Consider the following 17,939-nt stretch of genomic DNA (forward strand, 5'->3'; position numbering starts at 1 on the left):
CACTCCAATAATCTGTGATTACTACTAGTATTTACAAGTACGCTGTCTTCATGTCATGTATTAGCCAATCATTTTTTTGCATGTATTTTTTCAAATTTTAATTTTAGGAGCCGTTAGTATATTTTTGTTATCTCATATTTACAAGTACGCTGTCATCATATCATGTGTTAGCCAATCATGTTTTTCCATGTATTTTTCAAACTTTAATTTAAGGAGCCGTTATTATATTTTCCTTCAGTATAGCTCTGGCCCTGGGGAAGACTAATTCTATTAGTCGAAATATTGGCCACTATTAAATCTGCCCTTTGCCGTAGTGCCAGCCTTGCATTCAGTTTTGTATTTTCACGTTCAAGTGACGCCTGACACGAGGTCTTTCACAAGAGAGATCCGGCAAAATTACCAGCAAGTTTAATTCCTGCGTTGTGTGGACCTCTGCATTCAAAAGTTATCCATAGTACTGTAGTAGGGAATTAGGGGTTCAGGAACCGGGAGGAAGGAAGGATGAGTAAACAATAGCCTAGAGGATGATGTCATCAAAAACGATGACATCATAAGCTTAAAATAGATAAAACGGGAGGATGAGGTAACAATAGCCTAGAGGATGATGTCATAAAAAATGATGACATCATAAGCTAAAAATAGAGACAAGGGGGTATGCGTCGGGACACAAGGGGTGTAATTTCCTCCCCTCCCGGAAGATGATGTCATCAGAAAGATGAGGGTATGGTCTAAAAATAGACTCTTATGACATCATCAGGGAGCGAAAATTAAAAATAGATAGAATGACGTAATACATCGGGTGTTAAATTTTTATTATAAAATTGAGTAGATTTCATTGTGAGATATACTATTTTGAGGAAGAAACAAAAAGCTTGAAATCATGTGTAAGTCACTTATTAGTGGATATTTGCTGGTTGATGAAATTGATCTTGAAGCGCATCTGTTAAGGAAGAATATAGCAGAGATAATGGAAGATACATTTGCGTGGGAAATAAATCAACTCGTGCATGGAGAAGCGAGAAGTTGCTGTGAGGGTTGTAGGTGAAAGCCCTTTGGCTAGTCGCAAGCTCCAGGATCTGCAACTTCTAAGCTAAAGAATCTACATTCGGAAGTCTTTTTAGAAAAAGCAAAAATTAAATACGCGCGACACCCACGCGTGTGTCTGAGAAAAATAAAGACACATAACTACAAATAGCCCGTTTGTCTCATTTTGTCCCTTTTGGCGTGATTTTGACCTTTCAGGCCTGGTTATGGCCTTATTTTTCTCAGTCTATTTTTAGACCATACCCTCATCTTTCTGATGACATCATCTTCCGGGAGGGGAGGAAATTACACCCCTTGTGTCCCGACGCATACCCCCTTGTCTCTATTTCTAGCTTATGATGTCATCGTTTTTGATGACATCATCCTCTAGGCTATTGTTTACTCATCCTCCCTTCCTCCCGGTTCCTGAACCCCTAATTCCCTACTACTATCCATTTTGACTGGATGTACCAATAAAGATATTATTATTATTATTATTGTTGTTGTTATTATTATTATTATTATTATTATTATTATTATTATTATAATAATTGTGTCAATAACAAAATGCTTGAATATGATTGGTTCTTAACAGCCCATATTTATAGCTAAATTTTGCTATTTAACTCCAAAACTGGACAGAGAAGAACCAATGAAAATCAAGTAGCAAATGCCACTAGCAAATGAAATTTCACTTAATGGCACATGATAACCAATCAAAATCAATGAAAAATCTGTGACCACGTAAGCTGTCCAGCTTCAACTGGAGAAGAAAGATGGAGGAAACTAACTGACCTAGATTCTCACATTTTGTTATTGGCACAATTAATTGGTAATAGGACTTCATGTTGTACAATTTAGGGGTAATCAGGCTCGTAATTTCAAATCGGCCTTGCGCTACGCGCTCGGCCGATTTGAAATTAGTCGTCCGATTACTCCCTGAATTGTACTCCACTCAGTCCTATTACCATTTCTTCTTCTTCTTCTTCTTCTTCTTCTTATTATTATTATTATTATTACTATTACTATTACTAAGAAAAGTAAGGGTTTGCTCGTAGACAAACTGAACCAAAATAAGACTTGCTTGATAATTTATATTTTTATAGTAATTAATTTTTTCTTATTTATTTTTATTTCCAGAACACTTTATACTAAGGCTCAAACTAGAAAAGTGATTAAAAACTACTTTAAAAAACTGTGCTATAAATTTATAAATCTTGCCATGACAATAGTTAAAAAGTTATAATCAGAAAAAAAATTTAAAAGCGCAATTTAAAGTCCAAATAAATACGCGATACGAAACAAATGAGTTTGAGACTTAGTTTGGCCTGAATTGACTTTCATTGGCCCTGAAACAAATAAATCTACTTTATTAGTTGAAACACCCTTTGCAGTCCTGCATTCAATTCCCAAAGTACATGAGTTTGTTTAGCCTACGAACAGGCTCCCAAGTGGGAGATAGGGCAAAGACAAAAGTCAAGCTTGGAGAGGGGATATTTCTTTCACCCTATACCCCACTTGGGAGCCTGTTCACAGGCTGGATCTTGTTTGCTACTTAAACCTTTTTGATAAATCTTCCGGTGTATTAGGTGGCTTTTGGCTGTGTAACATAAAAATTCCAGCTTATTTGGCAGGACAGTAGGCTTAATTTCTAAACGTTTTTGAACAAGACACAGAAAGGCTGAAAATCAAGCCTACAGACAACAAGAATACAATCAGTGGCATTTAAATCCAAAAATACAATCCTGTCGCAACCAATCTTGAATTTATTTACAAAAAGATCAGAAAGAGATACAAATTATATATCAATACACCTTTCTGTACTAATAGAAAAACGTCTACTGCAAAGACATTTAAAATTTATTTTGTGTTGTGGTTTTACAAGACGGTGTCTTTGAATTCTAAAATGATAATTACACAATTACAATAACTGCCACAAAAATTATCATTAATTACTGCACAGCAATTTTTTTTTGTAATATTCAAATAATCAACGCTATTGTTTCACCACAATCATGGCACTAATCCCACACTGGGATGCAGTAGCACTCACTTTTAGTGCTATTTATCCTTGAGTACCAACTAAACCAACTAACAAGGAGCTAATTAGGGGCATCATGTCCTGTTAGTGATTTACAGAACATGAAGAATACAAAACATAAATTTCATCATCATTTCACTTGAGTGATTTGTCTATATATCTGGGATCCTTGATACCTCAAAATTTTTAACAAATGTCTCCAACCTTAGGCACTCCACAAGGTTTGGAAGCCATATGAATATGAAAATGTCTCCAAGTACACAAAGACCACCAAATAATCTCCATACATCTGGATCAATTATAAAAATTCTGTCCTCCTAGAAATTGCTAATGAAGCTTTTGCAATAGCCCTATCTCCTGGGAGGGGGCGGTGGGGGAGGGGGAGCCCCCCTTGAAGGCGGTGGAGGAGGTGGTGTGGCTCGCACTCCACTTGGGTTCCCAGAAGACTTTGCACCACCTGAAAACAAATATGAAATTCCAGTCAGGTTTAACAAGAAATGGAGATCACAAACTATGTTTATGTTTTTTCAGAGGGATTATTATTTTAGACTTTTTATACTGCAATATACTCAAGTAAAGCTTGTGAAGTTAACGACAGTGCCTCCTTTCGTAGCCTGAGAACACAGACGTATTTCCGGCTTTCACCGGCTTTCTCAGCCAGAAATACGTCTGCGTTCGCAGGCTACTCCTTTTGCCACTGTGCACTCCGGATAGTCCAAGAAACTGAATTATTTTGGGCGGCAACGACTAATAATTAAGTTGAATTATTCAAAGGTGTTAAATATGTGCAGTTTATTGAGCATGGCGAAAAAGAGGATCTTAGGAAGTGTTATTGAAATCTAGAAAGAGAGATAATTAAGCTTCAATTTGGAAAACATAATTGTTTTGTATTTGGTATTTATTTTTAACATTTCCTGGAGATGTTGGTTGATTGTCTCCAGAAAACACATGGTTACCCCAATTTCTTTTTGGATTTCAGTCGCCCTTGTTCAGATCTGCTTTTCCCACATAGTCATAAACCATGCAAAAATACCTTTGTAGTTATCTTTCTCAAGACAGATTAACCCCTTAGGCTCGGATATCTAAATGTATATTCTTCTCTGTGTTGTTCATATATTTCTTATGGTCCTATTTGGGGGAGTTTGTTTATCAATCAATGCATGTTATCTTTTGTAATTATTAATTTTCCTTTATTTCCTTTAGATGCAGTGCCGCTTAAATTTTCAGTTCAGCTGGTAGAAAGGTCCACTGGCAACAACACTTTAGCAAGGTCCGAGATCAAATCAGCCAAGACAACTGGAGACAGAGCCTTTGCAGTTGCCGCTCCAGTCTTATGGAATGCACTACCGCCCAATCTTAGGGCTATTGATAACATTACTTCATTCAAGAAAAAATTAAAGATGCATATTTTTGGGAAAGCATATTTTTAGATACTTTAGATTCATTTATTTTTCCTTTATTAATTATACAAGTTTTATATTGTAAAATACTTGTGAATTGTTCGTGGCTAGTCTGACGCGGCGTTTCGTCAATTCTTTATTGTATAAGTTTTATATTAATTGTAAATAATGGTACTATTAGTTAGCCTTCATTTTATCAATTTGTAAAGCGTGTTAGATCATACATTAATGAATTTCACGCTACAGAAATAATAAAATTATTATTATTATTGTTAATGCATAACAAATATCACATGCAGCTTGAACAGAAATTTTCCATGACAAACAGGCGACCTTTGAAGACACCCCACTTTTGCAATCAAATCAGTGGGAATGCAAGTTATCACTCCATTTGCACAAAATTGTTATTTCCATTGTTGTCTTCTTGCACTATCACATAAGTTCTTTGATGTACCAATGAGACTCCCAGTTTGGAATTAGTGGGAAAAGGTCTAAGTTCCATTAGATACAGAAAGTTTCTGGAGTTTCCAACTGAAACGTTTGGCTAAATGCACCCCTGGTCATTATGGGACTTAAAAGTAATGGGTAAAAAATGAACTTATCAACTGCTCCTAATCAACATGTGATGATACGTTCTCTAGTTTATAGTTTCCCCGTTTAGCACTGTAATGTTCTTTAACAAAGTTTAGGTTGAAAAGATATATTATAGCTTGAAAACTTCATTCATGTCCAAACAAGTCAACCTGTTATGGTCTGTCAAAACAACCTAACATCTACAGACAGAAAAGCGGTAGTCACTCTGTTGATGTTTGTTAATTTTATGCATCTGAAGGTGAAAAAGTTTGACATTCTTTCGGTCTGTCAAGACAATAGAATAAGTCTCAAAAACTTACCACCTTTCCTAGGATTTTTACTTGGGTATGTTTTTGCTGTATCTACAAAAGGCTCTGGCGGTGGTAGATCTGTATTAAATTGAAACCTTGATTCAAAGTCATCTAAAACAAAGAAATATACAGGTCATTGGTAACAACTCAAAATACTTCAAAACCAGTTGTTTGTCAGAATCTGTGTCAAGATGCCCTTATTGACCTTCAGACAATGATTTTGCTTTATACAATGACAGAATGCTGAAACATGCATTTTTATTCTACTCTATATTATTTGAGACACAAGAAGAGTGTAGCAATTTGCTGCATAAATTATGATTCAAATTACCCAATCTAAACTTTGTTTATTGAGTAATTAAAAAACTTTCGCAATGATGCCAACATCAATGAGTAGTTTGGATGAGAAACTTTACAGCAAGCAAGTGAATGTTTGGGTGAGTAAAAATCCAAAGAATGCTATGTACAGCATTTCCCAAGAAATAACACTATCACTGGTGCCTGCAACTAACATTAATATGGAATATCACTTGTACTTTATGAAACTAATTATTATTGGACCAGACTGAAACTGCTGGAGGAATTGAGCTTATTTGTCTAGATGATATTTTCATCAAGGATGAATAAGTCTATCTTCATTGAAAGGATGTTAATAATTCTACAAAGTGCATTTCCAATGGAACAGCTTAGCATTAATTTAAGATTTTAACTTGTTAAAGTGCTACTATGATCAAATTTTTACCTCTTGAATTTTAAGGTTTATCACATAGAATTCTAGGAAAGATTAAAAACGCAGTTTACCGTTTCTAAATATCTGCATTGGTTCCGCAGATATTCACATTTGAAAAATGTGTAAAATATGTATAGGACTGATGACGTCATATTCTCAACTCAATATAACATCAAGTTTTTAAATACAGCTATCTCAGTCAATTTACAGCAGAGACCATTGAAACCTGGCAGGCTAATAGTTCTAAAGGCAATACACCTACGGCTATAAAAAATTCGTTCCCATGGCAACTCACTCTTTTCCAGTCCCCTCCAGCCTGATTTCAATATTTTAGTGATTTTCAGCTTGAAAAACATTTAACAAGGCCACAAACTGGACCTAACATATTTATACGCTCTTTGGATCATGCAGATGAGGCACCATTGGCAAATATCAAAATAGAACGCCAAAGGTGGCCAGCAAAGCCTTAAGTATCAGGGAGGACTGGAACCCAGTATGTCGCCATGGTAACAAAACTGATAAGCTCATAGTATGGACCGCACCTAGAACAATGTCATCAAGCATTTCTGATACAAATTGGCTGAGTTATCTTTTTTTATAATATTTGACCAAAATTCAGTTGAGTTTATGACGTCATCACTTGGCTAATTGGCATATTTTAAAAACTTGAACATCTCTGGAACAAAAAGAGATATTTGAAAATAGTAAACAGCATTCTTCTTCACCTACAGACTACTTGTTTATGTTTTAAAATGGCTCAGATTAGAAAGACACGAATTTCGTCATAGTAGCACTTTAACCACCATTGTACAGAACTCTGAAAAAATATTTCACCCTACTTCCTGAGACGTTCTTGTTTTGCTGGATAATATTCATGAAATGCTTGACTTAAGTTATTGTACTCACAAATTTGAACTGTCCAAAAGAAAAAAAACAACAAAGAGTAGCTTCTTTCCAAAAGTGGCAGACCCTTACAAATTCCTAATACTGAAGGGATTGAGTAGGTAAAACAATTGCCCACAGTCCAAAGCAGACAAAAACATACATTCACCTCCTGAACTTATCATAGCCTCTGGGGGAGGTGGTGGAAGAGAGTTTCTTGTTGGTCCATTCATCATTGAATTAGATGATCTGTTATTTGATACTGGTGGTGGTGGAGGTGGGAGCCCTGTTCTCTTCTCTGTGCCACCCCTGGCAGGGGGCGGAGGGGGTGGTCCTAACCCTGATGGTGGAGGTGGCAAAGGAGCTGATCCCCGGCTTGGCGGTTGTCCACCACTTCCCCTCTTATTCATGGGAGGGGGTGGTGGGGGAGCTTGTGATGGGGGTTTCGAAGATGGTGGGGGAGGAGCTCTATTTGGAGGTGGAGGTGGAGGACCACCTCTTGAAGGAGGAGGGGGCGGGGGTCCTCCTCTTGAGGGGGGTAGCTGTGAAGGCGGAGGCATGCCAGCATTAGATCTTGAAGGAGGTGGAGGCGCAGGTGATCTCATAGGTGAGGAAGATGGTGGTGGTGGTGGTGGTGCATTTCCTCTTCCTGGGGGAGGGGGTGGGGGACCTTGCCTCATTGCAGGTGGGGGTCTAGGTGCACCACCGGGTGGGGGAGCCGGTAATGGCCTTGATGCTGGACCTGATGGGGGTGGTGGTAGTGGTCTGGAGTTATCAGGTGCTGATGGCTTGTTTGCCATTGGAGGCGGTGGTGGAGCAAAACCTGGCGCTTTTCCAGGAGGCGTAGGAAGAGGTCTTGAATTACTGCTGGGAGCGGGGGGCAATGAAGTACCAGAGTTGTGTGGAGAGGGTGGTTTGAAGCCTGGAGGTCTCATGGCTGGACCTTTAGCACCTTAAAATAAAGAAAAACACATTTGTCAAGAAACTGGCAAATCACAACATTCTCTTCTTTTAAAACTGGGGAAACAGAAGGCATGATACAAACAAGAACATCCTGCTTTCAAAGAAAAGGTAAGGTAGGACGGCTGTCATTGTCAGATACTTGAACACTGTAAACCTAATACAGAACAAGCATGTGTTCTTTCACTTAAACTTCAATCTTTTCTTTAAAATAATTGTTTTATCAATTTTTTTAGAATGAAATATCTCAGAAACAAATATCATGATAATAATAATAATAATAATAATAATAATAATAATAATAATAATAATAATAATAATAATAATGGGTTATTCCAGAAAAAATCCACACCTCCCCGACGGATGGGATTCTGGAAATTCTCACCGGAGGGGGGGGTCAAAGACTCTGGAAATCCAGGCGGGAGGGGGGTTGAACTTAAGAAAGTCTTCTGCGGGAGTCATTTCGACCGATAGTTCACGCGATTCGAATGTTTGGTTTGGTGACACTTCAGCGCTCTCAGACCCTGAAAATAATACAAATATTTTGTTCACATATTTCTCACCTAAAATAAATGATAATCTAAGTTCCTTCACAGGTCCTTTTATAGCAGAAAACGCGAACAACAAGATAGTAAAGAACGAGCCATCGCAACATTGTTGCAACGAAGAGTTTGAAACGCCTGACACATTTATACTCGTACCAGACCCAGCGCACCACCGTTGTGTAATTTCACGTCCGCCATTGCATTCTTAGCGTGGATTCCACTGCGTCAGGCGGAAGAATTTTTTACTTGTGCAAGCAAGGATGCAGAGCAATTAGCTGAAGAAGATAATTCGAAAGAATTTTGGTCCAAACATTCCCTCTTCCTCGAAAATACTCGAGAGGAACTTGTAGCCATCTGTACCTCGAAAAAACTTTTGGAAATGCAAGTTATTGCCAAAGCAACAGAAGGAGAAAGTTCTTGGATGGGTTCCTGCAACGTATACAGTGGTAACCTCTCTGAAGTCCCATCGTCCGTAGCACAGTTGAACAAGCAGCCAGTGCGTTTTCTGCGTGCCGTTTTAAGATTCCATGGGTGTTGTCCATTGGGCACAAAGGATGAACTCGTTCGCTTTTTCGCATTGTTGCTCCTTTCTTTTTTTAGTTCCACGCGATAGAGTTTTTAATATTAGCAGAAGCTTTAGAAATTAAAAAAGAACATCTTCTAGACGTGATTGTGCGTATTTTCTATTAAAAATAAATTAAATTTAAGCCTAATATTTTTTTTCCGGAAATCCAGGCAGGAGGGGGGAGGTCTTTTGTTTTGGAAATCCAGACAGGAGGGGGGGTCTTGTGCTTCAGGAAATCCAGGTGAGAGGGGGGGTTAAAAAACGACCCCATCCGTTGGGGGGGGGGGGGGTGGATTTTTTTCTGGAATAACCCAATAATAATAATAAAAATAATAATAATAATGGTTTAATATCACTATTTCCACAAAGGTGGCTCTTCATCTGATATTACTAAGCTAAGTAAAAGTGGGAGAATTATTACAATGAATGAATTAACAATGGCATCAATATGAGAGTAAATATTTACAAATCTATGAAGCCTATGTACATATAAAAAAGCCAAATGAAAAATAGGGAACTCGTATTGGAATACTAATTAATTTAAGGGTGTAGTGGAAGCACTGAAATAGAAGCAGCATAAATCCAGATCATAAAGGTCTATGGTCTATAAGAGTACAAACAATAGAAAACTGCCGTCGATTTGTTTTTCACAATAACATGGAAAAAGTAGCAAGTAGGAATTGGTTTTTACATGGAATGCACACAGGGCAGGCCATTTCTAGGTTAACTGGGTCGGGTATCTCTTTTTTCTTTGTTTTTCTTAGCCACAAATCTGCACATTTATTTATGCATTAAACTCTGCCCTCTCCTAGTAAGGATGTATTGTTCTGTTTGTCTTCAACAGAAGCAGCCCAATCAAAATCTATTATTCAGGCAAATATCACGAGAGAGGGGACCAACTCATCCCTTCCTGTGTGACATTTAATCATTGATTTATTCATTAAACCTAGATTAAATTCTGCCCTCTCCCAGAAGGGATCTATTGTTCAGATTTTCTTGAAAAAAAAAAAAAAAAAAACGGCCCAATCAAAATCCATTATTGGGCATATATCACGAGGGAGGGGACCTCCTTATCGCTACCTGTGCGACGTTAAAGCAAATCATCATTTGCAAAAGTTGTTTTCATTCAATGGCAGCCACATGTAGGTATTTAAGATTCTGATCTGCTGTTTTCAGAAAGAAAACAAACCTTTTTCAAGCGGTAAATTGAAATAATAACTTCTAGGTAGTACTTGACAGTTTAAATGGTGGACATTGGGAGAGTTCACAGTGAAGAAATTATGCTTTCACAAACAGATCAAATAATTCAACGCGAAGGAAGCCAGACCAGTTCAGTGGAGTCATGTCGTTATTAAAGAGTAATTTCTGGTACGATTCCCAGTAACACAACGATAAAATATCACACAGTCCCTCCGAACAAAACCATTCAATTATTTCAATTGCGAAGGGAGGATGATTTTTAAATATCTGCGAAACATACAACGGGGAATAAATGGGGCTAAATTAAGCATTCCCTGTAAATGCCATTAGGGGCATCTTGTTTTTTCTTTGAGAAAGCACATGTATTACATCTGATGTCATTTTTACTGTCTGTACTCTTATAGACAATAGCCACGAACCAATCAGCATGAGGAAATTTTGACAGTAATTGTAAGATGGAGTTTTGAAGCCAATTCTGCCTTTCAAATAAATCTCTTTTCACCTAAAATGTTTCATGAAAAAGACAACAGACACCAGTCTGTCTTCAAGTGAGATCAGGTGGATTTACTGTGATATAACCAAAGCATGGAGTTTATTCAGGCACCTCTGGTGCTTAGCACTGTGTCACTAACATTGGGTTGTGTAATGAACCAACAGTAACCCCATGAAACAGCATAATTTCTGGACCATGTGATGACTCTTGACCCCCTTATAAATCATTTGCAGCAAATCCTTAAAGTGCCCCTAAACCTTCAATTTGTTTTCTTTCGGTAGATTTCCATATCTGTGAAGAATTCATTTTCAAAATTTTTTTTTAGAAATATTGAATCCTTTGTTTTTTACGAGCACTAAAAGTCACTGAAATTTTTGAATTTTTGCGTGCTTTAAGCCCCGCTGGACAAATTTTTGTCTCGTGGGCTCATTAGGAACGAGCCGATGAGAAGCGTCCGATGTTTGACACTTTCTTAGCTGTGACGTAAGAAAAGGACACCAGAAGGATTCAGAAGGAATTTTATGCATGCTGATTCCTTTCTCCACATTTCGAGAGTTGCTGCATCCAAAAACTACACATTTTTCAACCATTTTCTCTGTTTACAATTGAAGCATTACTGCGACTCTTCGGATATTTTTGCACGATGTCCTTTTCTTACGTCACGCTCCATATTTGGCCGAGTGGGGGACTAATGCGAATGATGGGTGAAAATATCGACAAGACTGCCTTCACTTCTAGCGCTTGTAAAAAAAAAGGACTCAATATTTCTCAAAAGAATTTTCGAAAATGAGTTCTTGAAAGATATGGAAATCTACCAAAAGAAAACAAATTGAAAGGTTAGGGGCACTAACAGGGCACTAACGGCAGCCGACATAAATACAGAGTTTGAAAGAGTCGCCCAAGCAGTGTCCAAATGAATGCGTAAAACGGAATTGCATAATATTGATACATTTTTGCCTATCATTCACACTCAAACAATTGAAAACAATAATGAAAAGGGAATCGTTGGAAAAAGTTTCAAAAGTGGAGTTTTTTGAAAACGTGTTGTTTTGTTGTTCTGATTGGACATAAATGACATCATACAACATTGGTTCCAGTCTGGACAATCCAAGCATCTTCATATGCACAACTTGAAAAGGTGAAAATGATTTTAAAAAATGTGGACAACACCATTTTGCTTCATTTTTAGAAATGAAAACAGACTTTTGAAAATGCATTGATGCAGACGGCACCCAGAGTGAGCAGCATTGGCAGCACATGTCAACCCATGATAGTGCCCGTTTAACTGTCTGTTTTAATTTTAATTTTATTCTTTACCTCCTGTTCCTGGTTTGCCTCTTTCTCCAGCTGATTTAAGCTTTGGCATTCCCCCAGCAAACAGACCACCGAGTCCCATGGGGGAGGCACCCATACCGCCGCCGCCGCCACCGCCACCACCACCGCCGCCGCCACCACTTGGACTTGGTTTAACTAGGAGAAAAAGTACCAGTAACACTTGATACAATATATATATTATTAGTTCTCTAACAAAAAGTGATATTTGGTATGAGTAATTAGCATTGATTTAATCCTGATTTTTCAGCAACCCATTTCCTTTCAGTGTAAGTACTTAAAATCAAGAAATTTCAACCCCAATAGTGATCAGCATCTGAATTCTCATTACAATAATTTATCACTACTCGATCAAACAAGTAGGTGGTGAGATTAGCAACATAAAATGTTTTGATGTTCAACGAAATTCTCCCAACTATCACCAGAAGAAATAAGGGGTAAAAAAAACGACGAGAATATGTATTTTGAGGAGAGGGAAAAACCGGAAACCCAAAGAAAAACCTCTCAGAGCAAGGACGAAACCAATAACGAACTCAACCCACATAAAATGCAGAGTCCGGGAATCAAACCTGTGCCACATTGGTGGGAGGTGAGTGCTCTCACCACTGTGCCATCCCTGCTCCCTTCCCCTCCCCTCCTGTCCGACTGGTTTGAGGCTACTTGCCTTGTGTAAAACACGCCCTGTTGGGGCAATCTTTGGGAAAAATTTCACAATCTACAAAGAATTGATCTTGCAAAATTGCCTTTCAGTGAGCGCAAAAAAATTTCCCTCAAAAAGTTACTTAATTAGAGAACCATGCAAGTCAAAAAAGGTAAAGTTCTTTAAAGAACCAGATGATAAACTTCAAAAGGCAAAACATGTTTCAATTGAAACCTCACCCATCAACAGTGCTTAAAACTCATAAGCTAACAAAGTGGAAAAAGAAAGGGTCTTTTGAAAACAAGAAAGTGTAGATAGTACTTCAGCTGTGCATACCAAGCATGCCCTGTGAGCAGAGAATCTCTTGACCAGCCAAGGAGAAGAAGGAGAGGCTTAGTAGGAATTGTATCAAGTTTTGAAGTCACTGCATTCCAAACATTGGTCAAGTCACTTCAATTTTTTTCTGTTATCAAACTGATTTTGATGGCACACACATTATTTTTGTTAACAAACAAAAGGTAAAAAGTGAGTTCCCTGTACTGAAGGAAAATGGTTTCAAAAGAGTGAAAGCCTCTGCAGAGTACTGTGTTAATGTCTGTACTTGACAAGATGTAATGCTACAATTAACCTTCTTCATGCACTTGCCTTTGCATCAGACATGTAACCCAGGCTTAGTTACTACATCCTGTTATTAGTACTACAGATAATGTTCACTGGTAACCAACTCACAAAGATTGCAGTCACTTTTAATTTGGATTGATACTTCAAAATACTGGCTTCTTCAGAAGGTTCCTAATTTCACAATTTATTTACTTTTTCTAAAGCTTCTTTTTTTTTTGGCAGGTGGGGGGGGGGGGGGGGAACAGGGGTATTATTGAAATGTTACAACATAACAACAGAATGCATACCTCCTCCTACAGATGGGGCACTGCGGTCATTTGTTTCTACTTTTTTGAGCCTGGCACCTTTATGGATCTGACTTAACAGAGCCCCTCTGTCAGATGGCTTGCCAGAGGACGCTTTTGGTGGTGGACCAGACTGCCTTGGTGCAGGGGGAGGTGGTGGTCCTGGAGGGGGAGGGGGAGGTGGAGGCATGTTTTGTCTTCTGAATAATTTACTCCCCCTTCAACAGTTTCTTGTATTACCTGAAAAATAAAAATTTTGATTAAAAATAAAGGGACAAAATACTACAACTCAAAGGTTTGCAAGTGATTTATGTTTTAGGATTTGCTGTCCTAAATTGCCAGATAAAACTCTCCCCAGTTATTAACAAACCAACCAGAAAATTCCACAGAAAGTCTGCCACTCTCCGCAACACTTAAACATGCCACAGTGGAACCTCGATTTAACGAAGTCCCTGGGGAGCCGCCAAATTTGTTCTTAAATCGAGGGTTTGTATTATAAAAAACCTGAATATAATGAACTTGAGGGGAAATGACCAAAATGTTTGTTATATCGAGGTCATAGTTAATGATTGATTTGTAACACAGGTGACTTCTGTCAAGTAATTCAATGCAAACAGAGAAACAAGGGCATTGGACTAGAAATTCTGGCTATGTATTCATTTTATTGCAAAAAGCCTTCAAAAGTGAAGAAGTTAATAGAACTAATAAGAGACAAAGAAGATAGAGCAGAAGTTAATTGATGTCGAAATACTATAGTGCCAATGTCTATGACATACAATAAGCTGTTGACTGGAGATTGTTAATTATTATTGTTGTTATTATTTAGATTAGCCGTTCATCACCTTAAGATTTTATTGTTGTAATGCGCATTCATTCATATCTTTATTGCATGTTAGACTGCGCAATATAAGAAATAAACATTATTAAGTACCCGTCTCTTTACCATAAGGATTAAACGATTTGTTGACTGTTGATCTGTTCAGCGTTTTTCTTCAGTCGCGTGTTGACATTGTAATTCATTATATTGAGGTAGATTTTACGTTTATGCTTCCGGATTATGTTTGTTATATTGAAGAATTCGTTATATTGAGGTTTGTTATAAGAGGTTCTACTCCATACATTTTACTGTAACTTTGGCCGGGACATAGAATATCGTTGGTTATATCGAGGACTTCGTTAAATAGAGGTTCATTAAATCGAGGCTCCACTGTACCACAATGTGGTGCTCTGGGCATGATCTACCCACCAAGAGGCGCTGACCGCCCAATGAATGACAGCTTTTCTTTGTTGTTAACTTAGTTAAATTAAATTTAACTGCATCAAAAAATAAATAATTAACAATTACTACATGAGCACACAGTGGATTTGACATGTTAGATGGCCAATGAGAAGTATACGGTAGTTACTTGCACTCATTTACTCTGAACATGGTATCTGCCTTTGGAAAGATTTAAAGCCAGCGTAAACAAGACAAATTAATGGCGGGTGCACATCTATTCAACAATAAGAGCCCCCTTACCACAAAAATTAATGTAAACCCTGACTAGCCTGAGTGGAATAATCATAGTCCGTGCTGCTTTTTTGGACATAATATTCAAGCAGTATTCAAGTACTGAAAACTGAGTTTTCAAGGAGTATTCAAAGCAAGTTTACTTTGTCTTGTACTATGTTTCGAAATGTTCTCAATGGTCAATAGCAACTTTAAAAAAGCTTCCCTGAATATAATCTGTCCCCGATTTTGAAATCTGTGCTCAATCCCTGAATTACATTGATACAATCCTACATTATTTCCCATCTCAACAAAAATTCAAGGAGTTTTCATTATTTACAAGCACTTTTAGCAAAAATTCTTCTCTTCAAGGGCTTTTCAAGCCCCCTTGAAATCAAAAATTAAATTCCAGGGCTTTTTAAAGACTTCAAGGAGTAGCACGAACCCTGAATAATTGTATCATTAAAGACAAACCAAGAAATGTGGCTAGATGTTGCTAAATTTCATTTTGCAAGAAAGACCAGACAGTTTAATGGCTGCTTGGGTGAGGTAAAATGGCTAATATACATGTATCATGGCAGTTAAGCCAATAATAAAACCTGGAATTACATTTTTTCAATGGTCCAGTTTTTAGCATTAATGTTTATATAGCAGAAGAGGTGAATCAGACACGGTGATCAATTTAACTGCAGATTGTAGCATGGAAAATTTTTCAAGCTAATTTCAATATTAAATGTGAAATATCTGGATAAAATTAATATTTTCAACAAGTTCGTAGTAATATTGGAAGAGTGTTAGGGATGATAAGAACACAATGAAGAACTAATAAATAACGGTAATTTGTAAATGATAGTAATAAAAAAACAGTAATTAGTAAACTGGATATCTCTGAAGCTAAGCTAATAAGCCTGACTTCCGTGTGAGACAACTTGTTTCACTATGGATTAAATGACAAGGAATTTCTTGGAAGGAAGGTAAAGAATAAACAACTTTGACGATGGGATCATGAATATAAGCCTTGATTTTCAAGCTTATATTGAAAGTGTAACTAAAATATAAAGAATACCATGATCAAAAGTTACACCAAGTCAGTTCGTGAGCTCCTTTCTTCATAAACGCGAACAGAGATTTAAAGAGGAAAGACACAGAAAACTACGAATTATGGAAACTAACCCGTCCAATTACCAAGCAATTTAGGATCTGCAACGACATTTTAGAGTGCAATATTTTCCGTGATACGCAGATAGATTACTTCCGCTAGAGGTGAGGTTTCGCTCTCCTTTGAAAACACTGTTTATTGGCACTTAAAATGCCGATACCGCTCTTTACACCATGAAAAGGTATAACAAGATCAATAACGACTAATCTTAAAATTTGCCCAGTGAATCTAAACTTCAATTCAAAGCGCCTGTATAACCACAGTAACATAAGCTATGGTCAGATTTTTTTGTCCCACACTATTTCCTTAATAGGTATGGCAAAGTTCTCATCACAATCAAGCTAGAAAATGTGACTTTTTCGGATATGCTGTTGCTTAAATAACTTCTACTATGGATGACGGAGAAACAGAAAGGTGCTTAATGCTGCTGTTACCCCGAAAATCAGCAAAATTGCAAAGACGATTAAGGCATTTCATGCCTTACGGTGGACGTGTTCCACACTGCAAAAAAATCAATACATTTTTTACAAAGTTACAAAGCAGTAAGCCATTATCCGGGAATATTAAAATGGTCTTGAGCTCGGACATTGTACGGTTTACTAAGGACTTCAAATTTTAAGTCATTATAATCACGGTGAGCAGGAAAATGCACAAAGACTCTCAAATGGTGTTATCTGAAACATACCAGAATTAGGTTGGTTTCGCGCCCTCGAAAACTTAGTTATCACGCAATTCTTACCTTACCACTCAACCTCTACAATCTAGAGATTCCATGCTTTCCTTGGGTAAACGTCAATTACTGTTAGGAAATCCAAGATCTCCAAAAACTCCGAAAATATGAACGGTTGCCGGTTAACCAAAATGGCCGTAGAAATAGTAAGCGAGTCTCGTGTCGTCACCACCCCTGATTATGACGTATTTCCTCACATCCAGTCCCACGCTGAGACCGACCGCGCGAGAAACGATCGCGTTGAGAGAAATGCGCGGATGAACATTCGAACAAAAAACCGAACAAGGAAGTAACGAAACTTACATTCAATTAATGCGCCGATCACGCCGAACCTTCAGCACCCCACCCCACCCAGCCATTCAACCTTTTATCCGTGTCCGGGGGGAAGGGGATTTGACGCGGAAGGTGGGAGATTTGAATCGTTACCTGGGTAAAGTGGGGCCGGAATTTGAACCTCTTTCCAGAAAACAGAGTGCAGACGTTACAACATGATAAAATGATTTCATTACCTTGAAGCTCCTACGCGAGACTGCGGATGCTTCTGTGATATACCCATCCAATTCATTCAGTTCTGGTCCTTCGCTGTATACAAGCTGATTTTGGACATACAGAAAGTATCCATTCTATTAGCCATCACCAAACTCACAGTCACACATTTTTTTTAGTACAGTGTGATCAAAACTAAAGTTCCTTCTAAGCTCACCTCTTTTACATTATTTATTTATTAACCTTATAATACATACTTGGTCGATATTGATTTTGTTTGTAGGGTGGGAGTGACAAGGAAACCTTATATCCCGAGAGACTGAGGAGGGTAGACTAAGGCTCTTCGCATGTTATGATAGTAATTGAGCAAGGTTCAGCTCATCCTATAATAGGATATAGGTTTGTTTGCCAATAAATTTGTTTGGGTAGTATTTGCTTGTGACCACAACTAATCTTCAGAAGCCTCCTAGCCACA

General features: G+C 37.8%; 1 protein-coding gene across 2 annotated transcripts; it reads right to left on the bottom strand.

Annotated features, from left to right (window-relative positions):
* Window positions 1-2,771: 2,771 nt before the first annotated feature.
* On the bottom strand, window positions 2,772-17,147 carry LOC146457704 (uncharacterized). Of its 2 annotated transcripts, none has more exons than XM_085091773.1 (6): window positions 16,993-17,147; window positions 13,604-13,840; window positions 12,041-12,193; window positions 7,130-7,912; window positions 5,358-5,459; window positions 2,772-3,521 (listed from the first exon to the last, which is right to left on the bottom strand). In XM_085091773.1, exons 2-6 carry the CDS (start codon window positions 13,788-13,790, stop codon window positions 3,415-3,417), a joined length of 1,332 nt encoding a protein of 443 aa, XP_084947899.1. In that variant the 5' UTR covers window positions 13,791-13,840; window positions 16,993-17,147; the 3' UTR covers window positions 2,772-3,414. The 2 variants fall into 2 exon arrangements, with proteins under 2 accessions (XP_084947899.1, XP_084947898.1); XM_085091772.1 differs by having other exon boundaries at window positions 16,988-17,145.
* Window positions 17,148-17,939: the final 792 nt, after the last annotated feature.

Source organism: Pavona decussata, unplaced genomic scaffold, assembly GCF_977016875.1.
Source record: "Pavona decussata unplaced genomic scaffold, jaPavDecu1.1 SCAFFOLD_238, whole genome shotgun sequence".
Classification (NCBI taxonomy): domain Eukaryota; kingdom Metazoa; phylum Cnidaria; class Anthozoa; order Scleractinia; family Agariciidae; genus Pavona; species Pavona decussata.